The sequence below is a fragment of the Canis lupus genome, chromosome 10 (assembly GCF_048164855.1).
Source record: "Canis lupus baileyi chromosome 10, mCanLup2.hap1, whole genome shotgun sequence".
NCBI lineage: Eukaryota > Metazoa > Chordata > Mammalia > Carnivora > Canidae > Canis > Canis lupus.
This window is the reverse complement of record NC_132847.1, coordinates 70,737,812-70,763,482: the sequence shown is the minus strand read 5'-3', so window position 1 is coordinate 70,763,482 and position 25,671 is coordinate 70,737,812. Positions and strand designations below refer to the sequence as shown.

The 25,671-nt window shown below is 44.4% G+C and overlaps 1 protein-coding gene and 1 long non-coding RNA gene across 5 annotated transcripts in view; one reads left to right on the top strand and one right to left on the bottom strand.

Annotated features, from left to right (window-relative positions):
* The window catches only part of LOC140641934 (uncharacterized), a 107,140-nt gene that overhangs the window by 9,780 nt on the left and 71,689 nt on the right, over nt 1-25,671 (bottom strand). For 2 of the 4 annotated variants that reach the window (XR_012038515.1, XR_012038516.1), the window contains 2 exons: nt 1,318-1,432; nt 474-724 (listed from right to left, as the gene is read on the bottom strand). The exons of the other annotated variants lie outside the window; for them this stretch is intronic. This is a non-coding gene — a long non-coding RNA (uncharacterized lncRNA). The remainder of the gene's footprint in view (nt 1-473; nt 725-1,317; nt 1,433-25,671) is intronic. 4 annotated transcript variants of the gene reach the window in all.
* TNFSF15 (TNF superfamily member 15) lies at nt 1,554-20,737 on the top strand. Its single transcript, XM_072842514.1, has 4 exons — nt 1,554-1,932; nt 13,231-13,273; nt 14,034-14,081; nt 17,300-20,737. The coding sequence occupies exons 1-4, from the start codon at nt 1,621-1,623 to the stop codon at nt 17,752-17,754; spliced, it is 858 nt and encodes a 285-aa protein (XP_072698615.1). The 5' UTR covers nt 1,554-1,620; the 3' UTR covers nt 17,755-20,737.

The window sequence follows — 25,671 nt, the reverse complement described above, 5'->3', positions numbered from 1 at the left end:
TGGTGTGGACAGGGACCAGGTCATGAAACACCTTTCCAAGTAGCCCACAAGGTCCAGGCTGTGAAATAAGGAGTAGCAACTGAATGGAGGTGCTAATCAGACTGGTTTCCCCCACATGCCACAGGATGTCCTTAAGGTTTCCTATTTCTCTTACCCATCTTTTTTTTTTATTGGAGTTCAATCTGCCAACATACAGCATAACACCCAGTGCTCATCCCACCAAGTGCCCCCCTCAGTGTCCGTCACCCAGTCACCCAAACCCCCCGCCCACCTCCCTTTCCACCACCCCTTGTTCATTTCCCAGAGTGAGGTGTCTCTCATGTTTTGTCACCCTCATTGTTATTTTCACTCATTTTCTCTCCTTTCCCTTTATTCCCTTTCATTAATTTTTATATTCCCCAAATGAATGAGACTTATTTCACTCAGCATAATACCCTCCAGTTCCATCCACGTCAAAGTAAATGGTGTCTTACCCATCTTTTTTCAGGGTCCTCTGCTCTTCTCCAACATCACCCCCTGTAAGCTTCAAGGCCTAGTTCCAACATCACCTCTTTCTCCAGGAAGCTTCCCCAACCCTTAACTGGAAAGAATGGCCTCTTCCTGGGCACATCATGTGTGATATCCGTGTACGTGCATAATACAGCAGCACGTGCAATGTAGTACAGTGGTTATGACATTCCAGAGCCAGCGACCTGAGTCCAATCCCATGCTTCCATGTCTTTATCTGCCAAGTGGGAATAATAACATACTACATCAAAAGATTATCTCAGGATTGAATAATTTCACTGATACATTTAACTCCCTTAGAATAGTGACTAGCACCAAAGAAATGTTTAATAGATGTGGCCCCATACACACCCAACTGTGGGCAAGGCCTATCACTCGTGTTCAATCAACTTGGAACTAATCAGAGAGGAAAAGTCAATGTTCTCTCCTCCTCATGGACAGTCACCTCTATGACCTCATGCTCTTTGCTTAGACAACTGGTCAACGCAGGCTAGCTATGCACTCTCCTTTCATAAGTGGATGTGTAGTAGAAGCAAGAATCCCAAATAGTGATTTAGAGGAACTAGACCATCTTCCTGGCTCCTCTGTCTCAATCCCTGGATGACCTAAGACAAGTGCCTTCGTTTTCCAGAACTTCTGTATTCCTGGCTGCACAAAAGACAATGAGCTCCTATGAAGCCCCAAAAGACAGAAAGCTTGGCAGCATTTTGCAAAGTGGTGATGCAAACATGAATTTCTATTTCCCAGTCTGCTAGCCATACCACACACCTCCCCATCCTTCACTTTCACTTCCAGAAGCATCACACTCACCAGACTGGCTTGGCTGGCAGGCTGCCAGGGCAGGGACAGCTATATTTTAATTCACCCTGCCCACTGACTTGATGGATTCTTTTTCTCCTCCTCCAGGGACTTTCCTAACTTCCTTCTGTAAACGAAGGAAGGAGCACATGAGCACACTGTATATAAATATGCTTGGGAAAGCTTTCTTCTTCTTCTTTTTTTTTAAACCGAACTTGGTTTCTGTTGTAGGCGGTGCATTCCCTAGCAGGGCGGGGCCCAGTGTGTTGTGGAGGGGGGAGGGGAGAGGCCAGGGGGAGGAGTAGGCTGTGATTAATGCACCCACTGTTGAGAGCCTGTCTTCTATATAATGGAGGGTCTCTCTGCCCAGGGGGAGTCAGACCGGTCTCCAGGACCAGCAAGAGCATGGCAGAGAATCTGGGGCTGGGCTTCAGGGAAACAGCCAGTGTGGAAATGCTGCCCGAGGAAGGCAGCTGCACGCCCAAGGCCAGAGCCAGGCTGGCAACCAGGAGCCACGCATGCTGGGCTCTCACCTGCTGCCTGGTATCGTTCCCCATCCTGGCAGGACTCACCACCTACTTGCTCATAGGCCAGCTCCGGGCCCAAGGAGACACCTGTGTGTTCCAGGTAAGCAATCTTTGCCCTGACCCGGGGCTCCGTGGACCTGCTGTAGGCACCTGGCGGTCCCTGCAGCTCTGGATAGAACCCCTTGACCCATCCTGCTCCCTGCTTCCCCATGCAAAGAAAGCAGCACGTGGGGCGGCGGGGGAGAGGTCTGATCTGGTGTTTATCCTCAATAATTCCAGGGGATGAATTGTCCCTCTTTATGTTTATATGGAACAATCTCCAATAACATGTTTTTAGATCATTATAATCATCATGTACTGATAATTTCGGAACATTCTTTTTCTCCAAAAAATAAACCTCCTTAAGTTGCATAACTAACATGTGTCATTGAAGAAAATTAGAAAACGCAGATAAAGAAAAGAAGATAATTATCATTACCCATAACCACAGAGAGGTGACCACTATTGACATTTTGGGGTATATTATTCTGTACTTTTAATAAGATGAAATTATTTGGAGTCTCCAAATATGTTATGATTTTATTTGTTGGTAGTAAATTCAAAGCAGCATGATGATATAGATGGTTGTATTATATTCTTGTATATGTATGTGTTATAATTTATTTAATCAGCCCCCTTTCTTGGGTTCAGAAATTTTTTTTTCAATGTTCAAGAAAGTACCTCTTGCCTGGTTGTCTACCTCTCAGATCTTGCTGGGGGCTCGGGGTAGAGGAGCTTAGGCAAAAATGAATATAAGGTATAGGGAGAACAATGGTGCCAAGTAGGGGGTACAGGTATCAAGGAGACACTTATTCTAGACAAGGGACATCCAAAATCTTTAAGACTGAAGACAATGTTATTCAAATAATACCCTTTTGTATATACAAGAAAAATATATCTGTATAGTCTGTGATGACTGATTTCATTTCAGTCCCAAGCATATTAAATTACAGAGGGGAAAACAGGCTCTTCCATTGGTTTAACTGGATACTGGTCTTCTAAGCGATGCTGGCTGACCTCAAAGCAGAAACACAATGAGACAGCAAGCCATGGCTAATGTGTAACTCTCACCACCCCTTCAGGGTCAGAAAACAGACCTTGTTTCAGGTGGCAGCGTCCATGGCCACATGCCAGCATTGAGAATACGTAGAAATACTCAGATGACTCAGAAATGCTGTTCATGTTAGAGAAAAAAAATTCAAGGTATAGGAAGTCAGGCTGTGTCCCCCAGGCCACCATGGAGCGGATTCTTATGAAGCCAAACCAGTGTTGAGCCAGTGTTCTGGGATTCTGCTTTAGCCAGAAAGACAGTTATTCTTGAATGAGGCATTGAGTGACTTCCCATAACCTGAACTCTCCTGGGTTCTATGCGGGAACAGTGCCTCCACCTAAAGTGGTGTCTTGAGGTCCCGCATTTCAGCAGATGCCAACAAACATACTTTGTTGATCTAGAAGACCATCAGGCTCTGGAAGCACGTTGGAGTTAGCGACCATGGGAAGCCAGTCACAGCCTCAGTGGTGGAATGCCACGGTCCAGAGAGACCAGTGACTTGCCCTGTCAGGAAGAGAGTTCGAGACACAAGCTGTCACTAGACAGGAAGCCATAGATACTAAAGAACTGAAAAGGCTAACATTGCATTCTGAGATATTTCAAGCAATCTCCCTGGAGAGCAGACCCGCAAAGATGGTTCACTTGGTGGTTTGGCCAGGCTGCAGAACTTCTCAGTCATCAGAAGAAGAGAAAGGGAAATAGGGGTGAGGTGGGGACACATGTAGCAATCGAAGTCCTGAAAAGAAACACCTGGCCCATTCAAACAAGAGAGGTTAAGGAAGACTGTTTAAAGAGTTTGAGAAAAGTTTCAAAGAAGAGTCTACTTGCTGAGACATAGACACATCAAAGGGAACCGAAGAGCTAGAAGCATCCTGGGGTTAGCAACCGTGGGATGCCAGTCATCACCTCTTGGCCTGAAGGGGCAGATGGAGGGAGAGTTTCAGGGGAACACAGGGAGTAGAAAAATGTAGGAGAGGGCTAGCGGGAGGAGCTGAGGGCGGAGTGGAGCAAGCCTTCCTGCCAAACAGCAGAGAGGGAGCAAGAAGAAGGCCGGGAGAACTGGCCACTCTTGCTCCCAGCCTCTCACCCTCCGGCCAGACTGGAGGTCCGGCTCAAAAGCCAGAAAGCAAGTGGCCCAGAGGTCAGCCTCGCAGGACACAGGGCAGGTCCAAGAAGGGCAAAGAGAGGTTCCATTGGGCTATTGGAGAATAATCAGCTCAGAAAAGATGGAAAACAGGATTTAGGAGGGAAAAAGAAGTCACCGAGGAGAGTGTGAGTGGACATAACTGTGAAATGTCATGGCTCATTAGACACGGGAGTTTGAATCCCCACTCAGCCACCTCTGGCTGGGTAAGAACCAGCACGTGGTTTCATTTCTTTGAACCTGTTTCCTTTTCTACCAAAAGAGGAAAAGAGGATGCTAATGTCAATACCCTGGTGGCGCTAGGAAGGCAACTGCAGGAGCGGGTTGTCGGGTGGGCATGTGGGGAGAGGTCTGCACCCGGTTCCTGGGATGTCATCACCACTTTGTGCCAGGCATGGGTGACTACCGAAAAGCAACAGCGATGGGTGGAGGAATGTTCCAGGCTTTTATTAGCAGCAACAAAAACAGTTACCAGAACTGTTAAATGTATATATATATTTTAAACTGGACCCTTCCTTCAGGAGTTATGTAAGGAAATAGTCGATGTAAAAATAAATAAATAAATAAATAAATAAATAAATAAATAAATATAAAAATAAAAATAAAAAAATAAAAAAATAAAGGAAATAGTCGATGTGACGAAACCCTTGCCCAGGTAAGCTTGTAGAGCAGAAATCAAAACCAGACTCGAAAAGGTTTGGGATAACTGCCTTTAGGGGCACTGTCCATAAATATGGCATCAATTAAATACAGCCTGGTGCCTCCATGCAGTGAAAACCCACAGCTGCCACCATTTCTTAAAAAATGAAGCATCTCTATATGTAAGGATGGAGAATTTCCCTAAGATACATTATTAAGTGGGGGAAAAACAGTACATAACCAGTATATAGAATTGGGGACATTCATCATATATATATAGAAGATGAATATAATATAATATAATTATATATAATTAATATATAATTATATTAATATATTAATATATGATTATAATATAATTAATTATATAATTATGTATATTATATATTAATCATATATAATATACATAATATATAATAATATTTTATATGTATTATAACATAATAATATAATGATATATAATAATATGTTATATTATTATATATTAATTATATTATATATTTATTTATATGTGTGTGAATATATGTATATTCACATTTATGAATGTGTTTATAAATTCATAGACTATCTCAGGAAAAGGACAAAAGATTGGTAGATCTCCCAGCATCTAGCTTGGGGAACTGGGTGACAAGTGAAAAGAGAGGATTTTTTTTTTAAGATTTTATTTATTGATTCATGAGAGACACAGAGAGAGAGAGAGAGAGAGAGAGATAGGCGGAGACACAGGCAGAGGGAGAAGCAGGCTCCCTGCAGGGACTGGATGCGGGACTCGATCCCAAGACCCCGGGGTCATGACCTGAGCCGAAGGCAGACGCTCAAACCCTGAGCCCCCCAGATGCCCTAAGAGAGACATTTTTAAACTTCCCTCCTTTTGTACAAAATGTATATGTCACATCTACAAAAAAAAAAAATAGAGAGATAGTAAAATGTTTTAGGATCGTTAGACTCCTGGGGAAGGTCAGGTAGATTCAGGTGTTGAAAAAAACAGTTCGGGATCCCCGGGTGGCTCATTGGTTTAGCGCCTGCCTTCAGCCCAGGGCCTGATCCTGGAGACCCGGGATCGAGTCCCACATCGGGCTCCCTGCGTGGAGCCTGCTTCTCCCTCTGCCTGTGTCTCTGCCTCTCTCTCTGTGCATGTCTCATGAATAAATAAATAAAATCTTTAAAAACGAAAAAAAGAAAAAAGGAAAAAAATAGTTTGAAACCCGGCCTAGCCACTTCTTGGCCATATTACGTAACCTCCTGAGCCTCGGTTTCCCTGTGCACGTAATGGAATACTTAGAAATAAAGCAAAGTGTCTGGCAGGAGGTGGGAGATGAGTAAATGGCAGCACCTACGGTCATTATGGCCGAGGAACTTCCTTACTCGTGGGAATGACATCGCGGCGACAGTCTCTCCACCTGCTCTGGAACCTGCCGAGGGCCCCCCTCGATCTCTGCTCTTTGCGAGTGTCTCTGTGCCTCCTTCCCCGGCCTGGCCTTGTGCCCCGGCCCACACTCCAGCCAGCCCGGGCCCAGCAGCCCTGCCCTTAGTGGCTCTCCCCACTCCGCGGGCCCCACGCGGCCTGGCAGGTGCGGAGAGCAGGGCCCCGTCTTCCGCGGCCTCACTAGGCTCTGCACTCCGGGCATGACGCAGTGCACCATGCTGGCTCGGCCCCAGCCTGGCACAGAGGGACACCCAGTTCTGTGCAATAAATTGCCAGGGAGGCCATAGAAGGCACTGCCTCCTTGCACTGAACCGCCAAACATCTCTGTCGTCCCTTCCACGTCTGCTTCTGGAATCCCCACACGCTCTCCCCACAGTCTCCTTGCCTCCCTGCAATCTCACTTCTACTCCTTCCTGAAAAATCCCTGCAAGGCTCCTAAGCCTTGATCCCTGCTCGCCTCTTCCCCCCACACCTGCCCCGGAGCCCCCATCCCCACCCCCATCTCCATCCCGACCAACAGGACCCCATCGTGATGCCCGCTGAGGCTTCAGGGTGGTGCAGGCTTGAGGGAATGCCATGGCTCCACCGCGCCCCAGCTGCGGCCTTATAATAACTTATTACGTAGCAGCCATCATTCTAAGCTTCTTCACACCTAGGGTTTGGAGGAGAATAAATGAGATTGTGCCTATAAAAGTCCTCAGCCTGGCATCTGGCATATGTACATGTGTGATACATTTGCCCTTATTACTAAACACATCATCTAGGTTAGTCCTTGAAGTCACACAGTGAGGAAAGTGCTGCTTTAATCTCCATTTCAGAGATGATGAGTTGAGGCTTAGAAAACTGAAGCCAGGGATCCCTGAATGGTGCAGCGGTTTAGTGCCTGCCTTTGGCCCAGGGCGCGATCCTGGAGACCTGGGATCAAATCCCACGTCGGGCTCCTGGTGCATGGAGCCTGCTTCTTCCTCTGCCTGTGTCTCTGCCTCTCTCTCTCTCTCTCTCTGTGACTATCATAAAAAAAAAAAAGAAAAAAAAAAGAAATAAAACTGAAGCCATGTGTCCAAAGGCACACTGAGTGTGACATTGGAATTCAAATCCACTACACACATTCCTTCTAAGCACCGCACTGGTCTGCCTGTGATGTTAACCCAGCAAATCACTCACTTCCTGAGGGGGTCAGGAACATGTAATAAGGGTTCCCTAAAAAGTGCCTGTCACATAGTAAGTGCTGAGTAGATGCTACTCTTCTTCTAGCCCCTGGGAGCACCTAGAGGTACCTGGCACACAGAAGGCACTCGCTAAGTGTTAGCTGGATGGAGAGAGAGAGAGAGAGAGGAAGACATGCACAAGGGATCTGACCTCCTTAAGCTGTCCACTCCCTGTCTATCAAACGGAGAGGTGAACACACTTTCTTGGTAGCCCCACGCTGAGAATTCCACAAGAGGATGTTGGAAAGTATTGCCGTGACGTAGACGCTCAACAGACATGATTTCCCTGCTCGCTCCACCTCGGGTGTGAGCCTTTTTTAATCTCACTCAGGCTGTTTCCTCTTTGGAAACAGGGACAGTTCTGACAACCCCCTTTCAGTGTTGTCTAGAGAAAACAAACAGATGGTTGAGATAAAAGTGCTTTGGAAATTGCGGAACATGGAGCACTCAGTGGCTTTGCCCCTGCTGTGGCCTCAGCAAGTCCTGGCATTCCTGGAAAAGAAGCCAACTCACTCCAAAGGTCAGGCCGTGGGGAAGGGTGGAGGGGCCAGAACTGGTGAAGGTGCATGAAGGCAGGGTGAGCCAGCTGTGGGTGTGAGTCCCAAACATCTGCAACTCAGAGCTGGTGACTCCAGGATCTGTTCATTCACTTGTTATAATAAACACACACGGGGTCGCTGGGTGGCTCAGTCAGTTAAACATCCAACTCTTGATTTCAGCTCAAGTCATGAGCTCAGGATTGTGAGATGGCCTCACCCCAGGCTCCGCACTGGGCATGGAGCCTGCTTAAGATTCTCTCTCTCCCTCCCTCTCCCTCCACCCCTTCCTCTTCTAAATAAACACACACACACACACACACACACACACACACACACCACTCCAGGGAGCATGGGGAGTTCCCTGGTCCTCACCTGAAAGACCACTCACTGTCTGGCTATAAGAGGTCATCTCCCAACCTGGTCTCCTTAATGAGGCCCAGCTGCCGACAGCAGTGACAAGTGTGGGTTTTGAAGTGGATGGAGGCTAGTTTCCATCCCCTCAAGCCCTTTGCACTGGAAGGGGTAGAAGTCCAGAAGCAAGCTGTGGAGAGGGGAAGTCTCTTCTGTTGGGAGAAGAAAGAGGCCATCCAGAGCTCTCAAAGGATCTAGATCTGCCACTGGTCATGAAGAGACTCAAGGATGGTTTCTGAGTATCACTGAAATGGTGAAACCAAAGGGAAGTTACACAGAACCAACAACATGCACCATAAACATTGACTGAGCCCAAGGAAAGAAGGAAGATGAATTGGAGATCCACTGTATGTGTGTGGTCTTCCTTAGGCATCACAATGCTTCCAGGAGGAAAGAATTATTGCCTGCCTTCACTGAGGAGGAGACTGAGTCTCCTTGAGGTTAGGTGACAGAGCAAAGTCAGACTTCTAGGAAACTCTGAGCTGGGATTCCCACATTTGCTCGGCTGTAAACACCACACGCTCAGCTCTGCACCACTCTGAATGTTTGGTGTGAAGCCCTGTCCAGTGTACCTGGGAGGGTGATGAATGAAATGGTCTTGGGATAAAACATTTCCAGGTTAGATATATGCTTGTGCAAGCAAAAGCCAAAGACAAGGAGGCAACAGTGTGTTTTTCTCATAGAAGTGCTGGGAGGATGTTATGGGTCATAAAATATTTATGTTTTTGCAATTGCGGCATTTATGACGGCAAGAAATGGATCTCTCATCCTGTTTATGAATATACTAGACGTGGGTATGGGACATGGGAGAAAGGCTAAATGGGTCATTAGTTAAAATACACTCAAGGGATTTCTTTCTGGGGAATTGCCAATAAGAGAATTTCAAAGATCATCTCGCTTGGGGCTCCATCATCCATGATATATACTCAGCCAATGTCTATGGGGCTCCTGACATGTGCCAGGCAGGGTCTAGATTTGGTCTGAAGTTTCAGATCCCAGAATTTCCATTTACTCTTTGACCTTTGGGCTACAAAACCTCTAGAAAGGTGATTCCCTCCTTTGAGAGTAACTGGAGTGGTAGACAAGGGCCACATGTAAACATCAGTTCAGGACCTGGCACCCCAGGAGCACTTGACTAGACAGCAGTCTCCCTCCCTCCATCCTTCTTTCTTCCCTCATTGGTGTGTCAGGGATTACCAATCAGCATACAAAAAAAAAGTGAGAAGAAAAAAAGAAAGAAGCTCAAATGAGAGTGAAAAATCCCCTGACCTATAGAAACTAAGGGGTGAAAAGCACCAGCTTGCTTTTCTTGGGCTAATCAAGGCTGACGGCCACAGGTGCCTCACTATTCTACTAAACACGAATCCCCATGAGCATCCACATTCGCCTTTTCTGTCTCTGAGTGCCGGCCAAAGCTCACAGCCTTCAACAGACATTTCTGAAGCCATGACTATGCTCCAATGAGAGCCTGATGAAAAACTTGGAGGCGCCAGTAACTAAAAGATTACGGCCATTTCACTCTTAATTTTTTAAATTTAAACAAGAATTCAGAATGTGGCATGTATTCTAAAATTTAAAAAAAAAGTCTTTTGCTTAGTTTTTTGGATTGCAAAACTCAGGCAAAAGTCACAGAAGCTGAACCTTCTCCTCCATCTTCCAGCTCTCTTTCCTGCTTGTCTTTCTGACACATGAGCATCAGCATATTTTGCTGATTAAATAATCTGACAGACATGCCAGGCACTGCCTGAGGCACCAGAAAGCAAGAGACAGACAAGGTCGTTGCCCACAGGCAGCTTGAATTGTACTAGAGAGCGAAAAGCTCTGTTCCCCGTGGTCACCTTGAGAGCAGGCATTGAACCAGCTCCAATGTATAAACCTTTCCCCAGTAAGCTACTATTCCTTCATCTCAAATCTCCTCTTCATGCATTCCTTCTTCCCATCATAAAAACCTTCCTCCCATGAAGAGGCTCATTAAGAGAAGAAGCAATTGAAGGCTTTAGTTTTTGTTCTTGGAAAGAGAATCCCAGCTGACGTTTCTGGAGACTCTTGGACTATTGAGGTCTTCAACACCTGCCAGCGGGCACTATCACAGGCTCCAGATGTATAGCGGATTCCAGGCCACTAAAATCCATACATGTCCAACCACGCATGAAAATAACTGTGTGCCCAAGTTATAGAAATCCAGTAGAGCAAATAGGGAAATGTGTTCACATCGCAGATCCATGCTGATGACAATGAGACTCTGAGCCAAAGGGAATGCTCCAATCTCTTAGCTGAGTGTCTGCTTAGACAAAAATAAGCAGATGTTCAGGAAGATTTCTCAGCAGAGAAATGAAATGGAAGTGGAAGACCAGCCACGGCAGTACGATTTCATGATTTCATACACAAGAGGATACAACCATACTATGCCCAATTCTCTTTGGGCTCACTTTCAGTTTTCTGCCTCACCAAAGACCAATTCTTTATCAGCTCTGATAATAGCAAATAAGGAAACAGGCTACAGAATAAGCTCAATTCTAAGCTTCTTCTCCATCCCCCCGCATCTCCAAAATCCATCAGAATTATTGATGCTGGACAAGTAATTGCATCAATTAGGTTTAGGTTCTCCAAAGCAACTGTACCCATGACCGTATGCTAAATGAGTACATGGGTTCATTTGGCAGCAGAAATCCTGTTTTCCAGCAGCTCCCATGCTTTGTTGAGCCTCCTTACTCTTGCACAAGCTATTGGCCTTGTCTGGAATGGTCATTTACCTTTTATCACCTGGCTAATACCTGTGGGACCTATAAGACTCACTTCAGAGGTAATTTCCCCTGATTCCCCCACTTCTGGGTCAGGTTTCTGTTTTCTGAATTCTGTGTTTCCCCTACTGTCACAGTGCATGGAACTGCTGGTACTCATCCATCCACCTCACCAGAGGGGGATCTTATCTGGAAGTGAGAAGGTGCAATGATTTAGGCCCAAAGATTCTAGAATTGATTGGCCTAGGTTAAAATCCTACTTCTCTACTTCTCTACTTTCCAGCATTGGGCAAGTTACCTAACCTGACTGAGCCCCATTTTCAATATAAGGATGTGAATAGCATCTATCTTAAGAGTCATAACAAAGCTGAAGAAGATGAGGTGTGTGAAGGGCTAAGCATAGCACAGTGCCATTCATCATTCAATAAGTAGTAGCTACCCTTACTTTACTGCATTTTTCAGGTCCTTTGAATCATTCCCTGTGGTTGCCTCTCATGACTGGAGCAAAGAATTCTGAGAGAGGGATAAATAGTGGGTAAGAAGAATGGGGTGATCAACTGAGACCTTGAGTCCCAGAAGTATTTGGGCCTAAGTCTGGAAGGCCATGGGAAGCCATTGAAGTTTTATGAACAGAATTGTGTCCCAATACAATGATACTTTAGGAAAAGCACTCTGAGAGCAGGCAAGGAGATGATTTCAAGGAAAGGAGAACCAGATACAAAAGGACCATTTAAGAGGCTGATGGGAGAATCCAGGAGAATGGCATGCTAAGGCCTGGTAGGGAGGCATGAATGAGAAAAACTACAAAATAGAAATGGCAGCTTGGGTTTGTGGGAGAAGAAAGCCCCAAGTTTCAAGCCTGGCAACTCAAGGAAAGCAATTGTGCCATTCACAGAATTAGGATGTAGACAATGGAGAGACAATGGGGTCTGTCATTCAAAGACAAGATCTCTGGCCTTAAGAAGGCTTCCAGTGAAGGTTAGGTAGCATGGCTTAGGAATAAAATGAGCCTGACAGTCTGGGCTTTAACAAGGTCACGACTATCACAGACCTGCTCACAGTCGAGCAATGACATAGCTACACCCACATGTCTACACAGACATGTGTAGAGACATCCATGCACATAGCACCACACCACAGATACATGTAGACACACAAGACACATCAGCTCCTACCTCCCTCCCTGCTGCCGCTGTTTTCTATTACCCACATGGACGCACAATTCCTCACTCACAAGTACAAAATCACACATACACGGATTCTAAAATGTAAAACTGGTTGGTTACATGAGGATCACTGTCCGTGGGGACTATGTAGTTACAAGAAGCCAATCAGAAGACTATGAGTTGAGTCAATATCATATCAGGGAAGGGTTTTTTTTGGAAACTGTAAAATGTAAAGTGATGATTTTGTCCCTAAGCCAAGGACTCAGTTTTGTTCCTGAGCTTTGTGTTCAGACACATGAGTGGATGTGTTCTTTGCCCTGACTCATACATCTTCTGATTTGATCCTTATCTCAAAGCTGGGAGTTATCTGAGGCTAGGGATGTTATTATTCCCATTTTCAAATGAGGACACCAGAGCTCAGAGAGGAAAGGTGTCTTGCTCGAGATCATATTGCTAATAAAAGGTGACAGCAGGACTCAAATTTCATTCTATCTGCCTCCAAAGAAGTTACTCTTCCACTCCCATGTGGTACCTGAAATGGCCCACAAGCTAGGATTGCAAGGATGGATATGTCTCCATGTAGTGCATGGAAACAAGGGGTTCATCTGAAGGAGAACAGAGCCCTTATTTCTTTTTCTGTATCATTTTTTTAAAAGGTTCCAATTTTTAAATTTTTTCCATGATGGAAAAAAGAAAATAAAGCAAGTGCCATCATTTGTTCAAATAATAGAAGCAATGACAGATGTCAGTGTGTCCTAGAACAGAACAGGGAAAGCTCTCAGAACAGATTTCAAAGTTGAGATTCCAAGACAAGGATAGGAGAGAGAAGGTCATCAGGATGCTGGAGGACGCAAGGGGAGCACTCAGGCACAAGATTCCTCTCAACCAAGTATTCTCATTGCCATGTCCCTCATCTCAGAGTGCCCAGGTTGGGTAGCAGCAGCATCTTAATCATGCCCTTGTTATGGGCAGCTGTGGGGTTGGGTGACAAAAGGGCCACAGGTGGTCTGAATCATATTTTTCTTTTCCATTAGGCTCCAAAAGGACAAGAGTTTGGACATTCCCATCAGCGAGCTTGTAAGTGTGTTCATATTTGTTGCCTTTCCTTGTGGGGAACAGAGCATTATCTAGTAGTTTTGCTATATAGAAGGTTCAGAGAGATGAAAACCCAGAGGAGAAATGAGGTTGCTCCCCATTCACTAAAAAAACAAAATGGTAGTGTGGCCAAGTGGGTGGCCTATGGAGGTGATGGCCTTGAGCAAATAATATCTCTGTCTCTGTTTACTTACCTGTAAATTGGTTCTAATGATACCTACCCTCTCAGGTTAGTGTGGATTAAATCAGTTAATTCCTATAAAAGTATTAGAACAAAATATTTAATCCTACCCACTCCTTACCCCATTTGTTATGCCATCCAGATGCCTCAGTGGATATGGCTAAAGGTCCTTGATTAAGGCCACAGGTCAGTTTGCTCCCCTGAAGCAGTAGCAGGGAAAGAAGGGCAATGTGAGTTCATTGACCATGTGCCAGGAATCATGCTAAGGACTCTCCATTCATGATAGGAATGGATGCACCCATCTTTGAGATGAGAAAACAGAGTCTTGGACACATTGGAAACTTGCCCAAAGTTATGGGCCAAGAGCCACTTGTGTTCAAGGCTCTTTCTCCTGAGGTTTCTCTGTCTCTGGAAAAATGACAACAATCCACCATAGACCAAGCTGAAGGTGGGGGGAGGGATATTTCTCTCCAGTTGCAGGCACCATGTAACTCCAAAAACAGTCTTCACTCCAGCTACCCTCTGACTCACACAAAGCATCTCTCTCTCTTTTCCTTACAGATGCATCTCCCAGAGCTGGTGGGGATAAGCCAAGGGCACACCTGACAGGTATTTCTCCCTGGTGTGTTTTCCAGATCATGCATGGGCCATGGGCCTAAGATTTCTTCCAGATAGTTTGCCAAAACCTATTCTAGTAGCTTCAAACTGGAAAGCACATACCTTGGTAACAGACTTCTCCTCTCAGTTGAGGATTTTTAGATGTCTTCCTCCCTTAAGGGGTCCAAAGGCCCACGTCTCTTGGGCATTTTCTCTCAGATTCTATCAGTCTTCTTCCTTTCTCTCTGTCTCTCTTTCATGTACACTCTCAGTCATTCAGAAACAGCTTCCCTCAGACTCAGCGATTCATGTAATTCTGAATCTAGTCAAAGATGCAAGATCCCGAGTTGTTAAATGTACGGAGTCCATCTGTACTCTATTCAAAATGAAGTGATTGGACATTTGCATTCAGGTAGACATTTGCAAAGAATTTTTGTTGATATGAAGAGATTAGAAGTGGCCTCATAATATCACCAGCCAGTCAGTATCCCAAGCCTAGCATTGAAATTCCTGGCATCTGATGCCTGGAGTTGCATATACCTCTAAGACTCCAGAGAAAAGAGCAAGACCGTACACAAATATGTGTTAAAAACTCATTGAAAAACTAGGGAGTTAAAAGCAAGCACACTCTCTTGACCTATAAGAAAATTTGCATCCCACAGGGGAATATCCCTGGTGCCCAAGACATGCGACTTACATGTGATCAAGAGGAAAGTGTTTGTGGTGAGTCCTGAGTGAGGATTAGGACCAGAGAGAGACATCAAATCACCAATCACCACTTGCCTTTAGGAACAGAAGAGATTGAACAAGCTGGGCAGGAAAATCCTAGCAACAGAGTATGAAGATATCACGCCTCTTCCTACTGAATGGGGGAGCAAGGGGAGGGTATCTACGTTCTACTGAGCTCCCAACGTGTGCCAGGCACAATGGTAGGCATTTTACAACCATGATCTCATTTAATCTGCATATAGTCCCAACAAGAGGGGAAACTGAGGCTCTGACAAGCCAAGTCACTTGTCCCAAATCACATACGTGACTCGGAAGAGCTGAGATTCAAGTCTGACTCTTAGACCTGCGCTGTTTCCATTACAACACACTTCCTACTCTAACTCCCACTTGCTGCTGTGTTGACATAGCTAATTGCATACCAGTTTAACAAAACTTGCTTTGTCTAGAGACTAAATGATTTTTGTTGCATCACCCCAGAGGATTTTTTTAATCTACTGCATCATCCACAAAGGAGTGGAGTTGATTGGGGTGATTAATAAAAATGCCTTTCATAGATTTTGCAAAGAAGCAACAGAGCTCTCCAGGGCCCACTGAGCATTAGAGACCAGAGAGACCACATGCATTCTGAACGTGTGTCATTGTGCAAAATAAACCACAATCCAGTCAGCATCAAGAAACATGCTTTAGAAAAATCCGGGAACCAGGTTTCTAGTCAGCCACCAGGTATGAAGTTCGCTAAATATTTCCTTAAACATAGCCTATCTGCAAATGGTGACGAATAGCATATATTGGTGATTGCTATGAATTTCCAAGGCACTCATAGGAAGTTCAAATACATTTTTATTTTCCTGAAAAGTATTAGTTTTACTGCAGATTATTTTATTTGAAATCAAAGGTTTGGTTCTATTCATTTTTTTTCTGCTATACACATACTTCATAGAAGCACTCATTTATATGTCCAAGTATTTAATGCACATTCATAAACAATGCAAACAGAAGAACATATAAAAATATATAAAGTGAAATAGGCTTATTTTTTGAATCTGTCAAAATGAAAGATGCTGGTTTATTTGGGGAAAGCAAAAGTTGAGTACTTGCCATAGCTAGCCTCATGATAAAAATGTCCATCTCTCCTCTAGTCACTGGATCTTCCAAATGAGACTAGGAAGGGGCTTTATCTCCAGCTCACAGACAGGAAATGGAGACTCAGAGAGCAGGGACCTGCATCACTGGTTAATAATATCGTATGCCATAGAGCCAGATTCGGAACCCGGCTGAAGTGGCCAAAAGCCCCTGTCCCTTACACTCCACAATCCAATTACATCAACTTGTAGTTTGGTGTCAGAGAAGCATTTCCAGGATGTTCTAGATCTCTAGTTCCAATATCTGTCTTACATGTTGATTTTTTTATTAATCATTGCCTGCATTTCAATAACTTCGGACAGTTTCATTGCAGAGGAGCTATGGGGAATATTTGACTCCCTGAAATGTGATCTCTTTGTAGTAGGGTATGTCTGAAACAAAAGGCTAATGAAAGTGAATGCAGTTTAGAGGGTATTCCTCATAGCTGGGGATTTTATACACACCATCCCTTTTAATCCTTTCCATGGGTATTTTTATACCCTTTTTTTTTAAAAAAAAAAAAGGGAAAAGATATGTCAAATGAAAAACAAATCCTGACTTGGTAATGAGAGAGTTCATGCAAAAGGATTATTGCAAAGTTGGGGAAGGAAGCTCAGTGACAGTTGGGAAAATGCTCTGGCCACAAGGTCTGCAAGTGTCTCAAGGGTTAAGGTAAAAGGAGTTTTCTTGTACAGAAAGGAGTAAACGAACCTACAAAGAACCAGGTGGGAAGAAGTGGGGAAAAGGTTGGCATGTTAGCATCAGAGAATGTTTTACCCAGAGGCCAGCCTATTCTCAGGAGAGACTGTCTGCTGGCCCAGGCTGAGGGTAGGCGGGAGCTCGGGAGCCTGAAGGCAGGAGAAAAACTTAACCAAAGTTTTGTTAACAAGCATCATGTTCCGATGGATCAGCAGAGACAGTACAGTTCAGCTAAACATTTATGAGGTAGAGAATGGGAATTTGGAAGATCTGGTGTCCGGTCTGGTCAGAGGTTGGATACCTCTACCCCAAGGGGGGCATCCACCAGTTTCATCTAAGTCATTTCATCGAAGCCCATTGCCGTGAGCTGTTTTCCGAAACACAAAAGAGTGAGATTTCTTAACCTCCACTCTTTTTCAGGATCACAGAGCTCGGGTAAAATTCTAAATTATCAGGAAAGAAAACTGGGGCTCAGAGAAACAAAGCCATTTGCCCCTAAGATGCTACTCTCTGAACAAAAGTATGTGTCTGCTTACATTTCCTCCACTCCTTCTCCTCCGGGAGCTTGTTAGCTGTTGGTTTTATCCAATCACTTTACTCTGAAAATAACACGAGACTCTTTCTGGCGAAGTCCACAGGTTCTGACATAAGCAAATTAAACCTCCCTCTTGTCTTTGCAGTTGTGAGACAAAGTCCCACACAGCCCTTGGAAAGTCTGTTTCCGGCGCTTCATTGGGAACATGAACTTGGCCTGGCCTTCACCAAGAACCGGATGAACTACACAAATAAATTCCTGGTGATCCCAGAGTCGGGAGACTACTTTGTTTACTCTCAGGTCACATTCCGAGGGACCACATCTGAGTGTGGTGAAGCCCGCCAAGGGAGCCGACTGAACAAGCCAGACTCCATCATCGTCGTAATCACCAAGGTAACAGACAGCTACCCGGAGCCAACCCAGCTCCTAATGGGGACCAAGTCAGTGTGTGAAGTAGGCAGCAACTGGTTCCAGCCCATCTACCTAGGGGCCATGTTCTCCTTGCAGGAAGGAGACAAGCTGATGGTGAACGTCAGTGACATCTCTTTGGTGGATTACACAAAAGAAGATAAAACTTTCTTTGGAGCCTTCTTGCTATAGGGGCAAGGCACACATCCTTGTGTGAAGGTCCTCTGCCTCCTAGTTCTAATTTTCTTCAGTGATATGTCATTATAACAAGGTTGGTGGGTTGTTGGTTTTTTGTTGTTGTTGTTCTTATTTTGGGGGTTTTTTTGGTTGGTTTTTTGTTTTTTGTTTTGTTTTGTTTTGTTTTGTTTTTTTTGAGCATTCCACAGAAACAGTGGTTTAGCTATGAAATTTGAGGCCCGAAATTTCAGACTTTATATGCCTTTCTGATGAGAATCTTAACCGGAAAAAAAGCAGAACAGAGCAGACATATGATCGTGGTTGCTTGGAAAAGAAGTGAGTTTCTAAACACTGAGACACAGATCACCAAATGAACGGAGGTCCACTCAGAACATTTCCACTCCTTCAAACTACACCTTGGTCACCAGTGGGCCCAATTATTGTGTGATTTGATCATGAAACATTTGCTTCAGTTCAGGGGCCCTGAACAAAATCCAAAGCCCTAGAAAATGGTGTAAACCTTAGAGGCAAAATCCTTCATCGGTATCTCCAAACACTTACTTTAATGATGGCTCGTCTTAAAAAAAAAAAAAAAAAGAAAGAAAAGAAAAGAGGGCTGATATTTCTCATGAACATTCGAAAGAAGAAAGAAAGAATTGGTTTTCATGGCAAAGGAGAAAAGCAACCCTTCCTTTTATTATGCACACAGGCATGAAAACAAGCAAGCATGAGTTCCATATGCATATCAGAAATACAACAATAGCATTTACTCAGCACAGTTCTCTTGAGCACCTTTTACATCCTGCGCACTTCCTTAGCCCAGAAGATACTACGAAAAACAAGACAGACTACGCAAAACTTAAACGAATTCCGCTCCCTGGTTCCTCATCAAATATCACTGAATGTACTCCAAGTCCAACGTAATTGGACTAACTCCAAGTCCTAAAATAACATATCATCTGACCTTGATATGTAAGATTTCTGAAGCTTTCCTAAGACATCCAGTTGATTAGGTCACTCAAGAAACTCGAAGACAGATTTCTAGCCGCCTGGCCCAACTCTACAAGACTGATTGATGCCAAGAGACAGCAGACTTACTCTCTGGGGGGATAAAGGGTCAATCACCAAATCTTAGAGAAGTTGACTTAGATCGGCTTTGAGATCTGACTCTTGGTTTTACATGCAGATGTCTTCTGGGTATTTTTCTCTTAAAATATTCAAGAGATTTCAATATGGAATTGGCTGATCAGCCCAGCCGAGGCTTCTCCCCTGGAGGAGAGGTTGGACATTAAGACCGTCCCCTCTACCTTTAGTGAGTTCATCCTCTCTAGTCTGTGTGATTTTCTGGCACAAATATGTCAAGGTTAGAGGAGAATTTGTGCTCTGAGCCTCAGTTGACTTTGTAAAGCAGGAATCCACCAATTTGTTTCCCAGGATCAAATGAGCTCACGAGGATGTAACCGGTTAATTCTGAGCAGTCTGTGAAGTCAAAGAGAATGTCGCTATGACATGGGCAGTGACCTCCAGCATGTTGGCCCCGATTATAAGTGCTGCCAATTGCAGGAAACCTCCCGAAGGGGTATAAAGCAAAATTGGCACCGAAATCACTCTAATCCTTTTGCCAGGAGACTACAGAGGCAGGAAGGTGTGCGGTGGGGCTTCTGAGCAGGATGATGGGTGTAGCGGTACATGATCAATATGTGTTGGGTTATAATGACACAAAAATTGACTTCTGGTTTCTCAGTTAGGCGAGTAGGCCTCCAGAGCCTTCAGCTTCTCACCACGGTGAGCACGGGGCTCAGCAGGAGCAGAGGGAAGGGTGTGGTCACTGCCACCTGATTCAGAAGAGTCTGCATAAAGGAAGTGAAGCCTGAACGAGCCCTGAAAGAGGGTGGGCGGACAACAGACAGCCCTGGGGAAAGGGCATCTGAGACTGAGGAATTACCCTTTACTTAAAGCAGAAAGGAAAGGTTTCTCAGTAACTATAAAACCAGCTTGATAAAACATTGCTCCCTCAACCTACTCCTAGAACACTGTTTGCTGGCAGATCGGGATGACTGTATCGATAGCTCCAGCCTGCCTCCAGGATCAGAACTCACACCCCATGGAAGTAAAGAAAATGCTCGGTGTGCATTTGCATGGGTTCCCAACAATGTGGGGCACGAGAGAGGATTTGCACGGAGGAGGCCAGAGTCCCGCCCAGCTCACCTTCTTCTCCACTAACCCAGGGTCTTCGGACCTGCCAGTGGGCCTTGAGTCAACCAAGAAACAGAAGTGTCCTGCTGTTCTGAAAGACTTGACCGCTTTGGGAACATCCTTGTCACGTATTTATTTTGCTCCTGTGATAAGCTTGTTTGTTTATTGAAGAGTAATATCGTGCTGAGGCTGTCCTGGCTAAATATGTTAAATCCTTAACATCTGGTACCGTTCAGAGAGGGCCAGCCGAGAGTTTCCAGTAGAACTCAGGTCAAAACTTCTGTTTCCTAGGTGTTATCTCTGTGGCTCAATTCTGTGCACTAATTTTAAAAATGAGGCTAGAGAACACTCAAGAATGTGGTGGTCTCCTAACAAAGTAAATGAGATGCAGTCGAGGATTTTCAAGGAAAGGAGCACGCCCATGTGCTTCAGAAAATCGTTAATTTAGGGGGAAAATGCTTTGCTGCTCCAATGTCTCTCAAAGGGCTGAATTCAAATCAAGTCCACATTTACCGAGTGCCTACTCGCCCCGGGGGACACAAAGAGAAATTATTTTAGTCTCAGATGTGTTTACTGTAACTGCTCAGCAGTCCATTGTCTGCAGACCCTTCCATTTATATTGGTAGTATTAGCTAGCTAATTAGCTAACTTGAGGCACGTGGAAATTTTCTCATTAGGAAAATACGTGCCATCTGATGAAGGATGATCATTAACAAAATGATTTGTGTTTACACAAGTGGGTTTTTTAAATAGCTACTCTCAGAGTTTTCCATTAATAAAAGGGGACGAAATAAAGATACCATTTCGTCTGATAGAATCCATTATTTACGCTACACGTGGAGAGAGGTTATCATCCTCAGGACTTGAGTTTGGCCATCAACACCCTTGAAAATATCAGAACCTGTGGATGAGCCAGAGGTGCTCTGAAAAGCCTGTGTGCCTTCCGAAAATCCAGGAATCGTGATCGAAATGCACAGGGTCACTAGCATTTTGACCCTAGCATGGTTTAGATCTATTTGGCAGGATGGCATTGCTTAGGCTATGAAAACTCGTAAATGTTTTGACTAAGGTACAAGAGGACTTTCACATCCCGAAAACGTCTGGTTCGTTCAATAAGAGAGGCAGACTAGGTCCTTGGCTCCATTTCAACCTAAGCCACGTCACCCCAAAGGAAGTTCCACATCCGTGCTCGTCAGTAAACCGAGCTGGATTTTAAAAGTTTGACTAGCTCACTGTGCACGAGGCACGGCCGTTGCCAACAGTCTCTTGCAAGATTTTTTTCCCCAGGCCTCCCCCATCTTGTTCCCATGATTGCAACACTGGGGATTAATTCCTCAGGACAGGATTGCTCATTATACTCTGCACTTTGCTAAACACATGCAGTCGTCTCTGGTCTCAAGATTTCTTACTCTTCTAGGGCTTGGAGTCCTGAAAGTGTTCTGCCTTGTGGAGCAGAAATTTTTTCCTATGTGCACCACTCTCTTGGATACTGATAATGATGGCCTCATCCTGGCAGCTGAGCCTGGGCTAACCCCTGAATCCTTCTGCTCTAATGGTGAAGCAGAGTGTGGATCAGAGCAGTCACACCTGTGGCCTGCCCCAGGCCGACGTCCATATTTTGAGCTGTCCAAGTTCTGAGACAGATTTGCCCCCCACCCCTTCTCTCACCCCATTTTAAGAAGAAAATGCCAGCCCAGACAGAAGTTACTTTTTCGGAGTCACACAATGAGTTCTTGGCAGATCTAGGGCTGAGATACTGTCTTCCCGAATCATAATCCTGGGCTTTATCATTGCTCTTAGCAAATAGTATTTGTTTTAATAACTGGAGGAGAGATTGGAGGAAGTCATGAGAAGTATTATCAGATACCTTTGGGGGATGTAGAAGGGGGGAGGGGACTGCTTCCATGTCCCTTAGAGGAAAAAGCTAGGGCTAAGCAGTTGCAGTTTACAAGGTCATCGTTTGTGGCCCAATACCCAGAAAAAGTATTTACCCCCCAAAATACAATATTCCCAGATAGTGATTTCTCAGTCCCTGGATATATTCAAGCAAAGGGCTTATCTCAAGGGTTCTGGAGAAGCCGTTCCATCATTGAAGTGGTAGGAGGGATAGAGTCAAAGGATGTCTGAGGTCTTTTCCAAATCTATGATTATGTAGCCATTTGCATTTTTTTTAGTGCAGGCATTTTTAAAATTGACTTCCGTGTGTTCTACTGGATTATTAAGAACCTGGCAGGGCTTGTCAAGAGTTGAGTGGCTCCCAGCCTACAAGTGGCCGCCATTTCCCACTTTGTTCCAAGAGTGTCCAACACAGATTAACTGTTTGATCTTGACCAGTAGTGAATGCCATGGAACTTTAGAACCATTGGGATCTACAGAGTTTATCTACTCCAAGTTACATCATTTTAATGATGAAGAAACCTGGGCTCAGGGAGATGACATAAATGGTCCAATGTCAGACAGTAGCTGGTAGCAGTGCTGAGACTAGAATTCACAGCCCCTGACACCCAGCCCAGCAGTCTTTTCATTTCATCCATGAATCAGTTTTGTGGGTTTGTGTTTTTTTTAAGCACTTGTCACATGACAGCACTTATCTAGACTGGAGAGCAAGACAAGAAGGAACATGACCGGGCAAGTTCTAATCTCCTATTGCAAGCATTCAAGAGGAGGTAAAAACATGAGGATGCGCAAACGAAGTAGCTGAACTTAATCAAATGACTTTATTCATAAAGTCATTAAAATATGTAACTGCCCCCGCTTTTGTTCCAGGGGTATACAGATTGAACAAATGTAGGTATTTATGTGGTTTTACTGATAAACCCCAAGCGCTTTCATTGATCCTATGTTTTATGTTAAAACGTCACAATCCCAAGGTAAAATGCATATTGTATACTGTTGGATACTGGTAACTGGTAAACATCTTATATCTTCCGGCACTACTGTGCAAATTCTAATCACTGTGAATGAAATGTTGTATGTGTTAATGTATTTAATAGATGTAACTTAATAAATCGGCACGGAAAGCCATAAAATCTTAATAATTAGATCAATTCTTTTGTTTATCTGTTCATTTAATTTTCTTTCTAGATTAAGATCTAAGGATAACCTCTTGGGATTTTTTTTTTTTTAGTGCATCTAGCTCTCCATGTACTCGAATGCAAAATGGCAACCGATTGTTCACAAGTTATAATAAATCTTACAAAACTTTTCAAGTCCCACAAATTGAGGGATTCTGGTCAAATGAGGGGAAGGGAGACAAGGAGGGAATCCACTGAGCTTCTTCTACGAATTAGAAGACTCTGTGGGTAAGTGACATATCCAACCACCCTGAAAAAGAGAGAGTGAAGCCAGGACTGTGTTAGTGCTTGACGGAGCCCAGAACTCTCGGACACTATACACCCTGCCTCTTACAAAAACAGCAATTGGCAAGGATCAAAAGGGTTCAACTCAAGCCATCTCTTACCCTTTTCCGTCGCTGGTGCCCAGCCAATATTACTTGGGGACCATATTAAATTGCCATTTCCATGGGTCAGAAATGGTCACATAGAAATTTCATTTGTTGCCAGCTCATTGCCGCAGGTAAAATCAGATGTGGACCAAGGGAGAAGTATAACGCTCTCCTCTAAAACTTTAATCTCAAAAATTACTCTCCCAGTGGGAAAACCTGTGAATGTAGGGGTGCCCTTCGGAAACTTAGCTCTCAGGTTCAGCTCACACCCACTCCTGGAAGTGATGAGAGCAAAACATTTTTTATACTTACAGAGATAAATGAATTATTTGCCCTTAGCTTACTAAAAGCCAAATACCTACAAAAGTCATAATGCTAGTTCCCCAGATGAGAAAAACCATTCCTAATCCAGCTCACCAAAGTCAACATTTTCAATCAATTCTCAAAAGGACTCTCCATCCCTAGGAACTTGGGAGCAAAAAGGCAAAACTAACCAACTGTTAAGACATTCTGACTACCATCCCTGTTTCCATTGCTCACACTCACCCACACACACATAATAATAATAACAACAACAATAACAATAATAACAATGAAAATGCCCAAGGGTGGAATTATAGGAAATAGTAGACCCAGAGTCAACAGACCTGTATTACAGGCCCATGTCTGCCAATTGGCAAATTCTGAGGCCTTGGGCCAACCAACTATTTCATCTCTGTAGATCTCCATTTCTTTCTCTGAGACTCCTGAGCAGAAGTAAATGAAGGCAACTAAAATCCCTTCCATAAGCAGTTTACAAACAGGTTTCAAGAATTCTGGGTTTATAATGCCTGACTTTCCAGTGAGTTTCCCTTTTTCTGGAGATAAGAGGGTTTCTCCAAGAGAAAGCAAAATTCCCTTGTACCTTATACTACAAAACTCTCCAGCTGGTATGTGGGGACTTTTCACCCCATCAGTGCAGGACATAGAAAGGTAACTAGAATTGAGATGTAAAGTCCAGAGTTGGCAAAGTAAAAGTTCCATTTTGACAGCAATCTTCATTCCCCCTCTGGCTTATAATTGGGCTTGGAAGCAGACTGGCCATTCCACATAACCCAGACTTTAACACCAGTCTCAGGGCATGCATTTCCTGTGTTCTTACCTTATGTCAGACACGGAGCTCAACTTCCTGTAGTTCATCTTACACCACAGATGGGATGGAATCACACTGTCAGTCCATTTCACAGATGAGGGAAATGAGGCCTAAGAGATGAAATCCACTTATCCAAAATTATTCGGCTAAGCCAGGATTTGAACCAAGGCAGAGTAAAAGTGCCCAATGCTCTGAGTTTATTGTTAGCAGTAAATAACAATAGCTGATGTTTATAGGGCACTTGGAGTGCTAAATGCTTCACCTGCACTATCTCCTTAAATCTTCAGTCGGAGCCTACCTCCCTAGGCTCAAGTCAGTAAAACTCATCTTCTCCATCCATACCACCCCCCCCCTTTCCAGATTGGCATTCCTGGGAATGGACCGCCAAATCCTCAAAAGATGACTGGGTCTTTTATTTAATGCAATAACCATAGATTGAACAACCATTTTCACCCCAGGAAGGATCTGAGGATGCTGTCCCTTCCTGAATGCCATGCAATACCTGATGTCTCATTCCTAGTACCTATAATAGGAACACTGGCACTGCCACTTTCCTATCAACCCAACCTTACCCATTCTGGGGTGCCCTAATTCTGACCACATGCAGGCCTCACATCAGCCCCAGCTCTCAACCACAAGATCACTTGGGTAACTTCTCCACTGGCCCCAGGTCCTTTGCAACATCGCCACCCACCTGGGGGTGACCTCTGGAGCTCCATTTTGCCTTTGTGTATTCTCTATTCTGCTTTTGTCAACCACAGAAAGATCTGAGCACCCACTATGTGCCAAGCAATGTGCTAAAAACACATTGTCCTTTCAGTATCGCAGAACCCTGAGAGTATAGAGTATCATCATGCCCATTCTCCAGATGAGGAATCTGAGGTCAGGGAGGTATAGTGACTTGCTCAGAGCCACACAGCCAGAGTCATAAATCTGGAGCTGGCCCTACCAGTTAGTCTAATTTCAGCTTCTCATTCACTGTCTGGCTCTGTGTCTCTTCCTCTTGCTCACTGTATAGGCTTGGACAAGTTATCTAACTTCTTTGGACGTCAGTGAGAATCCCTGAGTTCACTTCCAGCCCCAAGATTCTAGGAGCCCAACTAAGCAATGCCATAATTGTCATCACCCCAAACCACAGATGAGTAACCAGAATTATCAT

Bases quoted from the DNA above. Each gene is read 5' to 3' on its own strand.
- TNFSF15 (XM_072842514.1), top strand. From the start codon at position 1,621: ATGCACCCACTGTTGAGAGCCTGTCTTCTATATAATGGAGGGTCTCTC. The intron at 13,274-14,033 runs GTAAGTGTGTTC...TTTTCCTTACAG, and splicing joins ACATTCCCATCAGCGAGCTT to ATGCATCTCCCAGAGCTGGT. The intron at 14,082-17,299 runs GTATTTCTCCCT...TTGTCTTTGCAG, and splicing joins GCCAAGGGCACACCTGACAG to TTGTGAGACAAAGTCCCACA.